Source organism: Vicugna pacos, chromosome 30, assembly GCF_048564905.1.
Source record: "Vicugna pacos chromosome 30, VicPac4, whole genome shotgun sequence".
Classification (NCBI taxonomy): Eukaryota; Metazoa; Chordata; class Mammalia; order Artiodactyla; family Camelidae; genus Vicugna; species Vicugna pacos.
Window position 1 is genome coordinate 9,600,207 of NC_133016.1, and position 15,413 is coordinate 9,615,619.

Genomic DNA, 15,413 nt, shown 5'->3' on the forward strand with positions numbered 1-15,413 from the left:
GTGCTGGCTTTGTTGAGACCATTTTTATAGTGTTTGCTCCATAGAGTCCCTAATGGGTTGGTTTTTTCCATGCAGTAGAAATATTGTTTAGTTTTATTTTGGCCTTGAAAAGCTTACTCTCTTTGATTTTTTTGTCTTATTTTCCCCTTTTCAGAGAGGGTAGCAGTTATACTATTAGCACCCTATAAAATCTGATGGTATTAAAATTTCCTGTCAAGAGGAACAGAATGAATTAGGGCTCACACTTGACTTTTACTGCTATTGCTGGAGCTCATTCATTGATGGTTTATTTCATGTTTTCTACCTGGTCTTCCTCATCTGCTTTTTGATCCTACTTCAAGTGTTCCCATTTACATTTCTCTCTTTCTGCCTTCAGTTTTTTAACTTCCACACCTTTAAAAGCACTTTTGTTTTCTGCTGTAGTGTCGTGGCATGATGGAGGGGGCATAGGTATCAGCTCCATTCAGCTCTGGATTCCACCCTGGGGTCTGCTACTTAAATCTGCCTCATCTTGGACAAGTTCCCTAACCTCTAAGATTCTGAGACCCCCAACTCTAAAATGGAAATTAAGAGTACTTTCCTTTCAGGGCTGCTAAAAGATTAATGACAATGTAAAAACTGCTTAATATTCTGAGAAATTCTCAGGACTCAGTTAATAGTAGCTCTGTGTATCTAAAAAGATACCTATTTAATTGCTGCTGCTTTAGTTACTGAGGTTTGATTGTTCCTTGATATGGTAGCTAATGATTTTTCAAGTTGGATTTTATGCTCAATCATTGGTAATATGTATTTTATTCATTTGAACCTTGCCGAATAGAATGCGTAACTGGAAAGGACATCTATCATATAGTCTCAGCCTTAGTGAGTGGTGAGCACACTCAGCTTGGCCAGATCCTTAGCCTTGCTATTCTAGTCTCTCTGTTTTGGTAATGCTTCTGTCTTACCCACCCTATTGGGAGGTATAGAGGTATACTGTAATGATAGTATCTTGAAAACACTACCATTAACAGGGATAATTTTACCTGCTGAGAACTTCAGTGGTGGGTGTAGTCCAAGGGCAGTAACTGGGTTTCTGGGTGTAGTCCAGGCAGTAACTCCACTGCCTGGAGCAGTGTGGGCACACTTAATCCTCAGTAATTTTTTGTGGGGGAGCAGCCCCGTGGTCTGTGCCAAGTGGCTTTATCTTACTTGTGTGGCAAAAAGCTTTTTTCTATTTGTTCTTTTTGATTTTGTGCCCCCTCTTTCTGGCTCCATCCCCTCCAAAGTGAAAATTGGATTGTTCTCTTTACTTTTGAAAAAGATACAATCCAATTTTTAATAGGGAATTTTTCTTTAAATTCCCTATCAAGTTATGACAAGGCCCAGAAATGTATAAAAATACAAACGCTTAAAATATTTAAGTCAGGAAATTTATTTGGAATTTCAGGATGAATTTGAATTTGAAAGGATTCTTAGCCTTTCATACCTGAGAATCCTTTTTTTCCATCTTTTAGTTTCTCGGTTTGCTGATGGATTTCATTGTATAATATCCTTTTTTGAATCTTTCCTCTTTTTTCCTGAAACAGTTTTCTAAATCTTTTACTTCTGTTTTAGGTTATGACATAAAGTGTAAGTTTTGATTAATTAAAATTAAAGAGTTTATGATTTGAGTTTTCTGTTAGCTAATTTTGATATGCAGTGACTTTGAGGTTAAATTTTAGTATAATAATATGTAAACAAAGACTGACTAAATTTTTATAATTGGAACAATCAAATTGCTTGGCTTTTATTTTCCAAATAAAATTTTTATTTCCTTTTAATTTTGCAAACCATTAATCAGTGTCTAATAATTAATTTTACTTTTAGCTAAATAATCTTTTATCACTAAACATTCCAAAGTCACCTAGTTTAAACTTTAAGGAGAAAAATATTAATTAAACGTGAAGTTAAAATATGACATATTTAGAAAAATCCATGACAGAAAACTTCAGTTGACTAGCTGATGCTTATATATAAATTTACTTTCATTTAACTGACACAAAATCCTATCAGAAAATGTAGTATTTTCTCATGTATATTTCTCATGTAATCTGAAAGAAAAAGCAAATTAGCTTTTTTCTTAATTTATACTTCATCTGAACTCTTAGACTGCAAAAATGTTTATGGTTTTGTCTAATTTTAATGTACAACTAAAGATTTTCATAATTTAGGAAAGCAAGTTGCAGAGTATTAGCACTCTTAGAATAACAATAGATGATCTTTCATAAGAGAAGAAGATACCCGTAAAACTAATTTTATAGATAATTAGTTGATTGTGTAAGTAGTGATAAACTTAAAACAATTATACATCCAAAAAAAGCAAAAAAAAAAAAAACCAAAAAGCCAAAACAACTACACGTCACCCTAGAACAGGCTACTTAATAATTTGTAGTTGAACAATTTCTATATAGTAGAAAATTGGAAAAGCTTTTTTGATAAAAGGTAATTAGAAAGTTTTGCCAGTAAGCTATAGTAAATCTTTTGTGTACTTGTACTGCAGTAGTTTGCTGTGACTTTTGAATACACTGTATTCAAAAACTAAATCTTTTAAATAACCTTGTTAATGTACAAAAACTGTAAATAGGTCTATTTAGAAGCCAAATACAAAATCTGGCAAATCTCAGGAAAGTATTGCAAATCTGTAAGAGTCCACTTTCTCTTCTCCATCACCCCCTTCCCTTTCCCTGCTCCTCTCCCCTCCCTCCCCTCCTCGCTTCTATCTACTTACCCATCCCTCTGCCTATCTTTAGTTATAGTTGTTAAGTATTTTTTCTTTCTGTGGTTAAGAAAAGTATTAGAGCACCAGTTCTTTTAAGGAAAAATAGGAGGTATTTCATAATTAGTGTATTCAAACATTGTAGCTACTTGATGTAATGTTTGGTGCTTTTCCAAGCATTCTAATATCCATGATGTCACTTGATCTTTACACTAACTCGTCTGAGTAGTTTGGGCAAGTGGTATTACTTTTTTTTTCACAATGAGGAAGTGGAGTGACTTTACCCTAGATTGTCTAGCCAGCCACCCTGTCCTGACCCCTGCAGGCTGCTCCCCAACAACTACTTCCTCATCACACTATTTCAAAAATATTTTTAATGCGTGAAACTTTTCCAGACAAATGTATAATGCATTTCTTTAAAATCAGTATTCCATGTCTTCTAAATTTGATTGCCTAGTCCTCCTTAATCTAAAGATGACATAATTCTTTGTAGGTGCCATTGTTATAGAGCGACCGAATGTGAAATGGAGCGATGTTGCTGGTCTTGAAGGAGCCAAAGAAGCGCTGAAAGAGGCCGTGATATTGCCTATTAAATTTCCTCATCTCTTTACCGGTGAGATGACTTTTAAATAATTTTTTTGATGGTTTTTAGAAAACACATCGATGACTGAGGGTAAAATACTGTGAATTCTTGTCACTATATCGTGAGTTATTACCTTAAATTCTATTGTGAGGCAGTGGAAGATCTTTATACAAAGGTATTTGTCTTCTCTGCGTATGTGTATTTATTATATATATTGCGAAACAACCTAAATGTGAACCAGTCGGGCATCAGGTAAATCACCAACATGCAGTAGAATACTGTGCACTCAAGAAAATAGAGTCTACATCCCCATTAAGAAATTTGGACTGCATTATAATTGACATGGAAGAACATCCACATATATCATAGAGATTAAAAAACAGTTTATACAATATGTATAGTAGGAGTCCACATTTGTTAAATAAATGTGTGTGCTGAGAAGTGTAGACAGATTGATGTAAAAATGTTACTGTATGCCTAGGAGATCAGATTATGGGTGATTTTTCTTTTGACTTTCATCTGAATTGTTTTCAGTGGACACGTACTAGGTTTATAGGAGTATGTCTGTTTCTCAAAAAGAGGAGTAAGGGTTATTGAGCAGTTTGATGGGAGTGTGGGTCCTGTAGGAGCTCATCATCACTGTGAGGAGAGCACTGCCAGCCCACCATTTGGAGGTAGTTGAGCTTCAAGCTCCAGCAGTAGGTGATTTGGCTGCGCCAAGCCATTCCTTCCCACTGTCCTTTTTGTGACTGATAGTTAGTGTTTGTGATATGACGATACCCAGAGTCTAAGAGTGAAACAGAGGTTTATCCTTCTAAAACAAGCTGGTTTATGTAGAGAGCAAATCTGTGATACTGGCCTCAAACTGAACAGGTCCAGGCAGTAATGTCATATAGAGCAGTGATGAAGAACAGAGAACCCCTGGGCCACCTGTTGTCCACCTAGCTTCGAGGTACGACTTCCCACCTCACTTCAGGAATGTGAGCCTAACAGTGTAAAAGCTGACATCATAATCCTATAAAGGTACAAAAGTATGGGTGAACTCATTTTATGTTATGTTACTTACACCAGTGTTTCCCAAACATGAGTCCTTTGTGTATCATCTTCATGAATTTTTCCATATACATGTACCATTTTTAAAATATTTCTTTACATCACTCACTTTTAAAGCAAACTTTTTTACTCAAATATAGCATAAATGTACGAAGACATGCAGGAACCCAAGTGTTCCGCTTTATAAATTATCACAGAGTACACCTGTATAGTCGTCACCCAGATAAAAAAAATATTATCATAACCTGGATATCCCTCTCTGCCTCTTTCCTCCCCTGAGGTAATCACTCTCTTCACTTCTAACACCATAGATTGTTTTGCCTGTATTTGAACTTTTAAATCATCTCACTTGTTTGGACTTAGTAATTTTATTTTAAAAGACTTCTTTTTGTCTCTGTAAATGGAAAAAGTAGTGTTTTTCTAAAATGCATTTTAAAAATTATTTAAATAAAAAGTATTTGTAAACCACCTAAAAGCATGTCATCTGCCACCACACTTAAGGGAACACTGATGTATAATTGCAGACATTTGAAATAGGCAAATAGAATTCAAGTGAAAGTTGAGGCTTTCATAACAATAAACAGAACATTACTTAGTTTTGCCATCAGTCATGTGCATATCATTTTTTTGCAGACACTGTGTGCCCATCCACAGTTTACACCTAGTGGTTTTTTTATGTGTATTTGTTATTTTATTGCCAGTTGTAACCCAGCTTGGTTTGTTTAAGCAGCAGTATAATTTCTCATTAGCAAAATTGAGATACAAAGAGTTGATTTGTTCACTTGCTGTACTTGGGCGAAACCAGGATTTAAGGTAGAGCCCCCTTGTCATTACCTAGCCTTTGGAAAGGGAATATGCCCTGTGTAATGTAACCTGTGCTTCCTTGTTGAGTCGTGAATTGAGTAGAACTTCATGAGTCATCCAAACTGTGTTAGTTTCACTCCTCCAAAGTTCATAAATATTTAAAAGAAAATATTTCCAGCTACCCTTCCCATGTGGATATGATTTCTCCTACAATATTCTGATATCGAGCAGTGCACATAGTAGGTGGTCAAGAAGTATCTTTTAACTGAATTCTTTTCCCCCACTAGACTGTAAGCCCATGGAAGGTAGAAGTCCTTTTCTATTCATAATTCTCTGTCTGCACCTTGTGGTTTCAATACGTGGTGGTTGAATGAGTGAGCAAGCAATGAACTTCCTGTTAGAAGGATTATAGCTGGATAAACACTTTTGACAAGGTGGTCTCTAGAAAAAGTAAATGAAGTACATTTAAAACATAACTTACTTTAGATCGATTTATTTAAATTTTGTTTTATTAAATTGATAGCTTTAGAGTGAAAACTTCTTCACAGTAATCTTCACTATGGATAATGTCAGTGGTAACTGAAATTAACAATCTGGAAATTCTCATGTTATTTTTCTAATGCACATTTTAGGCAAGAGAACACCTTGGAGAGGAATCCTATTATTTGGACCACCTGGAACAGGAAAATCCTATTTAGCCAAAGCTGTAGCAACAGAAGCAAACAACTCAACATTTTTCTCGATATCTTCCTCTGACCTTGTTTCTAAGTGGCTAGGTGAAAGTGAAAAGTAAGTAGTCAATTTTTTTAGTTTTTCTTTACCTGGTAGTCACTATATCAGTATATGAAGTAGTAGATTGCATTATGAATGTCTGTCATTAATAGACATTCAAAGAAGTGATGTAGCACAGGTATTCATTTCTCTGTCAGATCAGTCTCTAGTTTAGAATTTCTTTCTTAGGGAAAAGATAGCATATATTTATAGTGTATTAAATTATAAAATTAATTATGCCAGATGTAGTAATCTTATTTTCTGGATCGAAACATGATGAAGCTTTTTATTCTGTAGAGTTCCTGTAATTTTAGTATATTGTTCTGTTTTGGGTTTTTTCTTTTTAATTTTTTATTGAAGTATAGTTGATTTACAATGTTGTGTTAGTTTTTGGTATACAGCAAAGTGATGCAGTTTTATATATATATATATATATATTCTTTTTCATATTCTTTTCCATTGTGACTTATTATAATACTGAATATAGTTCCCTGTGATATACAGTAGGACCTTGTTTGTCTATTTTATATATAGTAGTTTGTGTCTGCAAATCTCAAGCTCCTAATTTATCCCTCTCCCATCCCTTTTCCCCTTTGGTAACCAGAAGTTTGTTTTCTATGTCTGTGAGTCTGTTTCTGTTTTGTAAATTAGTTCATTTGTATCATATTTTAGATTCCACATGTAAGTGATATCATATGGTGTTTTTCTTTCTGACTTACTTTACTTAGTATGATAACCTCTAGGTCCATTCATGTTGCTGCAAATGACATTTCATTCTTTTTATGGCTGAGTAGTATTCCATTGTGTGTGTGTGTGTGTGTGTGTGTGTGTGTGTGTATATATCACATCTTCTTTATCCACTCATCTGTTGATAGACATTTAGGCTCCTCCCATGTCTTGACTATTGTGAATAGTGCAGCTGTGAACTTTGGGGTGCATGTATCTTTTCAAATTAGAATTTTCTCCAGTTGTATGCCCAGGAGTGATATTGCTGGATCATATGGCAACTCTATATTTAGTTTTTTAAGGAACCTCCATACTGTTTTCCATAGTGGCTGCACCAGTTTTCGAATATTCCCAACTATAGTATAGGAGAGGGTTCCCTTTTCTCCACACCCTCTCTAGCATTTGCTTTTTGTAGACTTTTTAGTGATGGCCGTTCTGAGCAGTGTGAGGTGATACCTTACTGTAGTTTTGATTTTGCATTTCTCTAATAATTAGCAGTGTTGAGCATCTTTCCATGTGTCTATTGGCCTTCTGTATGTCTTCTTTGGGGAAATGTCTATTTCAGTCTTCTGCCCATTTTTTGATTGGCTTGTTTGTTTGTTGTTGTTGTTGAGTTGTGTGAGCTGTTTGTATATTTTGGAAAGGAAGCCTTTGTCAGTTGCATCATTTGCAAATATTTTCTCCCATTATTAGTTTTTTCATTATCATGTGTCATTTACTATTTTTTTTAGAAACTGAAAGCTTGTATTTATTTTTAGGCTAGTTAAGAACTTATTCCAGCTTGCCAGAGAGAATAAACCTTCCATTATCTTCATTGATGAAATTGATTCTCTGTGTGGTTCAAGAAGTGAAAATGAAAGTGAAGCTGCACGTAGAATTAAGACAGAGTTCCTAGTTCAAATGCAAGGTAGTATTACTGATTTTTAAAAGTTTCTCTTCATTATATAGCCATTATTATTCACAATAATAGAAAAAAATTTAAGCAGAATTTCTCCATTCTTATAGGCCAAGTGTTTCCTTCTGATTGTCTTCCACATGCATACATAATTTTTACCCAGTTGTAACTGGCTTGTAGAGCTCACTGATATGGATAGTGAAGAGATTCACACATTGACTCATAACATGCCAGAAACAATATCTGTTCTTCAGAATATTTGCATCATATTCTTATAAAATTCAGTTAAATACAGTTTTTTTCAGAGAGACTCTCAAGATGAGGCATTTTAACCTTAAAGCACCACATTCATCAGAGAACATATAGAAGAGGTTTCAAGAACACTGAATATTTAAAACGTTACCTATTTTGATGCAGGGGTTGGTGTGGACAATGATGGCATTTTGGTTCTGGGAGCTACAAATATACCCTGGGTTCTGGATTCTGCCATTAGGCGAAGGTATGATAATACATAGTAAATATCTTATTTCTGACTACAATGTAACAAGTGGCTGTTAACTCCCGCTCTGTGTAGTGAGGAGGCATTCTGATAACTTCAGAATGTTTTTAATGCGCCGGAGCCCTAGCCGGAGCCCTGCTGCCCCTCTGCCTTTGGGGAAGAGAGGCAAGCATTTGTTCATTTGCCTGCTGTGTTGAAGATACGAGATTTACACCTACTGGAATCTTTCACTTTGCAAAGTATGTTACCTAATGCTTATTTTAGTTATAATTATGCTTAGTAGGTGCATTGATACTTCAGAAATGTATAAATATAGTTTGATATTTCAATGAAAAACCTTCATACAAAACTTTTAGCAAAATGAGAATTATGCAAGATAAAGTATGCTAACCAGATATATTTTGAATTAAATTTATGTCTGTAATTTTTAAACTGAAGATGGAACTTGAGCCACAGGAAAGGCATACGGACTCATTGCTTTTCAGTGCTTCACAATTCCCTATTCCATTCATTTAATTGTGTGTGGTAAAAATTAACACTTCAGTTTTTGCTACTTTCATCCCATTCACTTGAGGGTTTGCCAGAATGTTAAGACTACCATCCAGTATCAAGAAAGGAAATGTCCTGGTTATTTCTGAAAGATTGCCTAAATCTGAACCCATCTCTAGAGCTACTGGAGACTTAAAATTCTTATTGCTACAGAGAATAATTATCTGAAGAAGAAAACGTCCTTTCTTTGTTTCTTCCTCCCTGGCTCCATATACTGAAATTCTAAGAATGCAAACAAAATGATAAGATTTAGAGTAATTTTGCCATTGTGAATGTAGAGAATTATTTTGTCATCTCTTTTCATATTTTTAATCATATTTGTCCCTTGATCAGAGTTCAGAGTATCATTCCATGGGAGACTAATCTTGCAGGCCATGTCATGTCATGAATTCCGGGCTCTGGCCAAAATAACTCTGAAATCACAAAGAAAGACTAAACCACTCCAAGCTGGTTCCCTGGCTATTTTGGTTTTATTTGTTATTAATGTGTTCTGGATATTTTCCTTTTATTAACCTAAATACATGTGTTTAACTCTGGATATGCACCCAGTTACTTTATTCAGCTTAGCTTTGTACAAATAAGAATATCTAAATACCTTGTCTCTTGAAACACTAATTTTCAGTGGAAATCAAATATTATTATCTAGTAATATTCTTGGTGTAATTTTTCTTTCATTTGAAGATTTGAGAAGCGAATTTATATTCCTTTGCCTGAGGCCCACGCCCGAGCAGCAATGTTTAAACTGCACTTGGGGACCACTCAGAACAGTCTGACAGAAGCAGACTTCCGGGAACTTGGGAAGAAAACGGAAGGGTATTCGGGGGCAGACATAAGTATCATTGTGCGTGACGCACTCATGCAGCCAGTCAGGAAAGTCCAGTCAGCTACCCATTTTAAAAAGGTAAGGAAGTTTTCACCTATTTTTTCGCAGATTTTTAAAATCAAGTTTTGAGACCATAAGTGGGTTAGCATAACACGTTTCCATTTCATTGAAAATAAGTTCTCCTAAAGTTTTTTAAAACTTTGTATGCAGTGATTTTTGAAGTATTTATTATTTTGATGTAAGTATAGAAACTTAAATATATGGTTGTCTCTGATGTAACTAAGATGCCCCTGAGCGGAATCTGGCAGGTTTACACGTCAGTGACACAGTGAAAATAACAGCAGCTGGTGTTCGGTGTTCACGTGCCCGGCCTGTGTCCTCGCCTCATCTTCTGTCTCATCTGGTCCTCACAGAAGCTCTGCCACAGCTGCAGGTGGCCACCTGCTGATGGTCAGTCTGAGACTGAGAAGCTAACATGATTAAACTGAGACTTGGATGGTAACACAGTTTGCCAGGGTACAGCTAGAGAGGAGCAGAGGTGTGGCTTTGCTCTGAATAAGTGTCCCTCAGAATCTGAAGTCTCCACCATTCTGCTCTCCTACCCCTGCCGTGCACCATCCTGTCTGCGTGAATGGCTTGAACTATATATATGTATGGTTTGAGACAGAATTTTGTTTAAAAAGAAAAAATTGGATATCTTGTAATATCCAGTTAAGTAACATAGTTTAAGTAACTTGGACCAACGCTCTTGCTGAGGACAAGTCTCCAATATGCTCATGAACACAGATGTGAGAATCCTGAACTGTTAACAAACCTAATCCAGCTGTACGTGACAAGACTAAGAGGTCATGACTCTCATGTGCATACGTGTATGTCTGTTATATGCCACAATAAAATGAGTTCTTTTTAAAATAATGAGCTTGAATTAAAACTTAAATTTGAAGCCTGACTCCACAATTTACTTGTTGTATCTCTCTGACCAAATTGTAGTACCTTTTTAAGTCTCATTTTTATCGTCCCTTAAATAAGGATGATAATAACACTACTTTGAAATGCTGTTATGAGAACGAGATGAAATAATGTTCACAAAACACCTGTCGTGTTACCTGAGTAGCCCAGTGAATAGGACTCATCTCTTCTTCAGCCACTTTGTTGCTGAGAGAAATATAAAGCTTGTTCCACAGCTGTCATATTTTTTCTTAAATTCTCTTTGCCATTTAGACACTGTGGTTTCTTAGAAACTCAGCCCTTTCCTGCTGAGCTTCCCATTCTCTGTGTTTCTCCCGGGGACAGCTCATGTGACCCTGAAGCCAGGCCTCTGTCAGGAGGACAAAAAACTGAAGCAGCCAGCTCAGTTACAACATCAGGCCGTTTGTATCACCGACTAGAGCAGGTCTCTGTGTGGCTCCATCTTCTGCTCCATTTTCCAGTTAGCAAGAACAAGTTTGCCTGTTTTTATTGTATTTATTAAATGTCTGAAATACTAATCTGAGCCCAGAGCTAAGTCAGAAAGTACAACAGTCAAAAAACACAAAAATCCCTGCTGCTGGAATTTTTGTGAGGAAAGACAAGCAGTAAAGTACACATAATTAAAGTAAGAATGTTTATTTCTTCACCTCTGCCCCAGTCCTGAGACAGTATTTAAGATTGATCATTGTAAAACAAATATTAAAATTAGAATGAAAGCAGCCAGCCCCCAATTTGATGTAAATGTGTCCCTGTCTATATATTTGTGATGTGTCACTCTGTGTCACAAAATTTCTTTTTCTGGATGTTACTAAAACTTTTTATTTTAAATCAGTTATGAATCATAAAATAGCACTGAAGTTACATTTAGCATTTAATTTTATACTTATATTTGAAGAAAGCATTTTTGTTGGGAAAGACAAAAAGATTCAGTCATTTTACAGTAATAAACCTTCCAAAGATCACAAATTTCTCAGCTGTGGAAAATAGAGAAACTTAAGAGAATTCTTGAGTAGGTCTATTTTGGGTCTGTAAGATTATTAGCACTTACTAAGTATTAGAAAAAATTTTTGCTGCACGCAAGTCTTTCTTATTTTAACTTATTTCCTCCCTGCAATCATGTAAGTAATTTGTTATAGGAAATTTCAAATACAGAAAAGCATCAAGAAAACAATTAAAATCAAGCAAAATCTATCCCATCACCCAGAGACAATTATACTGTTTGTTGTATATTCCCTTTATTTATTTTCAGAAGAAAACATTTTAACAAAATATAAAATAACAGTACATTTTCAGGTTTCCTAATGAGGATCTAAATATTAATGTTCATTTAGTTTGTTCAAACAAATATTTCAGATGCCTGTTTATTCCAGGTTCACGGACCTTCACGAGCAGATCCTAACAGCGTAGTAGATGATCTGCTAACGCCCTGTTCTCCAGGTGACCCTGGTGCCATTGAAATGACATGGATGGATGTCCCTGGAGATAAACTTTTGGAGCCAGTTGTTTCCATGGTTTGACATTTTGTTTGCTTTTAAGAAAAATTTCAAAACACTCACTGTATTTTGTAATTTGTCTGACAGATAAAATTTTCAGTTACATGAAATTAGCTAGAAAAATGTTAATATGATCAGACATGTTTATTTAGTCTAACTTCTTAAAAAGTTGTAAAGAGTAATTGAACATAAAATATTTTAAAAATGTTTTCTTGGGCTTTAGAGAGGAAATATTAAGAGAGTAAGCTATTTCCCAAAAACACATAGGTTTCTGACATTATGAGTTTTATAGCTGGGATATTATCACTGAAATGTTCATATATATCACATAAATTATTGTCAAGACTTAATTAACTAGAATGTGGGATTGGTGAAAATTTTTTCCCTGAATCTCAGATTTTGTAAAATATCCAGTTACCCTAATGTGTGTATCATAGTGTTCATAATGGTGTTTTTCTCTTTTACTTCTCAAGGCTTCATAGAAAGTTCAAATATTGCAGTGCTGTTTTTAAAAAGTCTGAAAACAAAGTCTTTATTATAAAAAATTACATTTCTGAAGTTTACATTGGATGAATTAAAATATTCATAAAAATTATATTTCTATAGTTTCTACTGGAGGAATTAAGAATCATAAGATTCTTTTGTAATGCATGTTAATTTTAGGGAACTTACTGTGATTGAGAAAGTATTTATTATGTTCGTGTTTTCTTATTGATGAACACTCAGGTTTTAAAATCTTCTTTAGTTACAGATTTTCAAAGAGCTTTTTGTCAAAATTAACAGTAACTTCCAAAGGGGAAACTTTCATAAGATATGTAGACATATTTGTACACATATGTATATAAGTTTGCTATGTATATAGATATATTTATGTGCTAAGTAACCACAATGCTTATCTGAGAAATTATTCAGAAACCCTTTTTTGTTTTAGTCTTTGGTTTAATTTTTAAAGTTTTAATTATTTTGATCATTTTCCATACTATTTTACCAGAAACATGGCCTAAAAGTTAATTTTTTAATGAATCCTTGATATTGGCATATTTTCTTACCATTTTCATGATAATTTTAACTAACAGGTGGAATTTTTGATTAGTTGATACTGATTAAATGGTATTATTCTCTTTCATATTAGTGTAAGTGAATGACTATATTCCTTTTGAGTTGCACGTCAACAACTGCTCTCTTGTTCAAGAAAAAAGAGATACGGCAAGAAAAGTGATCAGGGACTTACTCTGGGGGCCTTGATCCTCAGGATAAGCGGACTGTAGTTCTTAGGTGCTGAGGAACCTTTGAAGACCATGATCAGGACAAGGCAAGCAACTGAAAATCTATAAGCAAAGGAATAACATAGTCAAAAGATGTCCTTTAGGAGAAAAGAGAGTTTATCGTCAGTAGCTGCACATTATACACATTTAGATTTAACCTTAGTGGGAGTTAGTAATAATAACGATGATAATGCAATGTTTCTTATTTGATTGTATCTGTAACTAATGCTCTCCCCTTCTTTTCCTGGCAGTCGGATATGTTACTGTCACTATCTCACACAAAACCCACGGTCAATGAACACGACTTGTTGAAATTAAAGAAGTTTACAGAAGATTTTGGTCAAGAAGGCTAAACCAAAGACAACAAGGAAGATGTATACCATGTGTGTTCTTCCTCTCTTAGGTACTTTTGCCTTTCTTGGATGGCATTCAGATTATTTCCTGTAAAAAACTCTTACCACGGGGAAGTAGAGATCTCACTCAGCATTCCTTTACGTTTTGTATGTACTTTTGCTCCATTACCAATTAAATGCTCCTATTAACAAAAATTATAAAATAATGGATTATAAGGAAATGAGTGATATGTAAATAGCAAAAAAAAAAAGAATTACCCAGTATTAATAGCAAAAAAAAAAAATTTACCCAGTTAAAAAAAGATTAAAATTGATTGAAATGCAAGTATTTTAAATTGCTATGAATAGTGAGTGGTCTTTGTAAAGAGCATTTCTTTTTTTTTTTCTTTTTTTTTTCTCTTTTCTTTTTTTCTTTCTTTCTTTCTTTTTCTTCCTTTCTTTCTTTCTTTTTCTTTCTTTACTAAAATGGAGAGGCTTATTTCATATTTTGCAAAAAATCATAAGCTTCATTCTCACCCATGTAGAATTTATTTACTTTATTAAAAAATTAAGAATGGTTTACTCTCAGGGATGGGCAATAAAACGGCACAGAGCACTGTGATTGGGCTTGAAAGATTTCAAATTGTGTTCTAGGCAAGACTCTTACTGATTTTTGATAGGTTGACATTTTTCTCTGTGTAGATTTAAATCATTTCTTTGAAAGCAGCAAGCTTTTATATTTAACTAAATCATACCTTTCACTGTGCAATCTCAAGAGAAAGACTTTCTAAATTAAACATTGTCTTTATCTTGAAGAAGAAAATTGTCTCTTTCAGTGTCTTTGTAGCAAGATTGACCAAAACAGGTGGTAAATAAATATGTACTTTTGAAATAACTATCATGAAATACTGTAATGGGAACCTTTACTAAAAGGAACAACCTCCCTTTAGATTATGGGAAGTTTCTTATGTGTGATGTGGGGGTGTGTGTGTACATATATATATAATTTTTTTTTAATATAGGATAGTAAGGGTCTTGTCTTTTTAGTCTACCTTTTAAGTTCAGGAAACAGTTTATTCTGGCCACACATATGTTATCAGTGTAATGCTTCATGAAGCTTTAGAAATGAGCTGATGTCTCCTTAAATAATAAAATGCAAACATGATGTTATGTTATTTTAATATCGTCAAACAAATAATCTGAGTGTGTGTTATACGTGTTAGTGTCAACACTAAGTTGTGCCTTGTACATTTGCATTGGCTCTACGTACAAAGGATTAGTAAGTCAGCTAGAATGAGGTAGATTCCTTAATTTACTATAAAGTTCTGCCGTGCAAATGCTATAGAATAACTTGCATTTTAAAGTATATTTGCACATTTTACATGTTATGCTATATGGTTGCCTTTGGGTTTTCTGTACAGATTGTTTTTATTGATATTAAATGGAAATCGTAGGCCTGAAATAATGCTGTTCTTATGTGAAGTAAATTGATATAACCCACTATTGGCTATATTCTGTGTATGCTTCTTTATTTTGGGGTCTTCTGTATAGGAGAAAATACTATCTAAATTGATTAGATACAAAGAAATCATTAAAAATTATTAAGAGTGTATACATGAAAATTCTACTTTTCAGTAACTTTGATGTGAGGATTGGAAATTAACTTGGCAGACTAACACTGAATTCCTTGTAGAAGTCTTACAAGATATTTTATATAGTTTATCAGCCTCAGAATCATACGGTATTGCTATTAATCATATCAGTAGGAGAATTAGCATAATTATACTATAATAATTATATAGTAGTTGAAATCCAGAATTTCTGTGTATCCGAAATTTGTTTTGGCGAAATATTTTCCTTAAATTGACCAACTAGTATGTAAGTACAATGTTGATAATAAGTGGATACTTTATCACA

The 15,413-nt window shown here is 34.2% G+C and overlaps 1 protein-coding gene across 1 annotated transcript in view; it reads left to right on the forward strand.

Moving 5' to 3' along the window:
* VPS4B (vacuolar protein sorting 4 homolog B) overlaps positions 1-15,006 on the forward strand; it is a 29,773-nt gene extending 14,767 nt beyond the window's left edge. Inside the window, exons 5-11 of the mRNA XM_072952090.1 lie at positions 3,228-3,347; positions 5,807-5,963; positions 7,430-7,578; positions 7,984-8,065; positions 9,296-9,515; positions 11,777-11,917; positions 13,416-15,006. Coding sequence (XP_072808191.1) covers positions 3,228-3,347; positions 5,807-5,963; positions 7,430-7,578; positions 7,984-8,065; positions 9,296-9,515; positions 11,777-11,917; positions 13,416-13,517 — 971 coding nt within the window. The 3' untranslated portion in view covers positions 13,518-15,006. The remainder of the gene's footprint in view (positions 1-3,227; positions 3,348-5,806; positions 5,964-7,429; positions 7,579-7,983; positions 8,066-9,295; positions 9,516-11,776; positions 11,918-13,415) is intronic.
* The last annotated feature ends 407 nt before the right edge of the window (positions 15,007-15,413 follow it).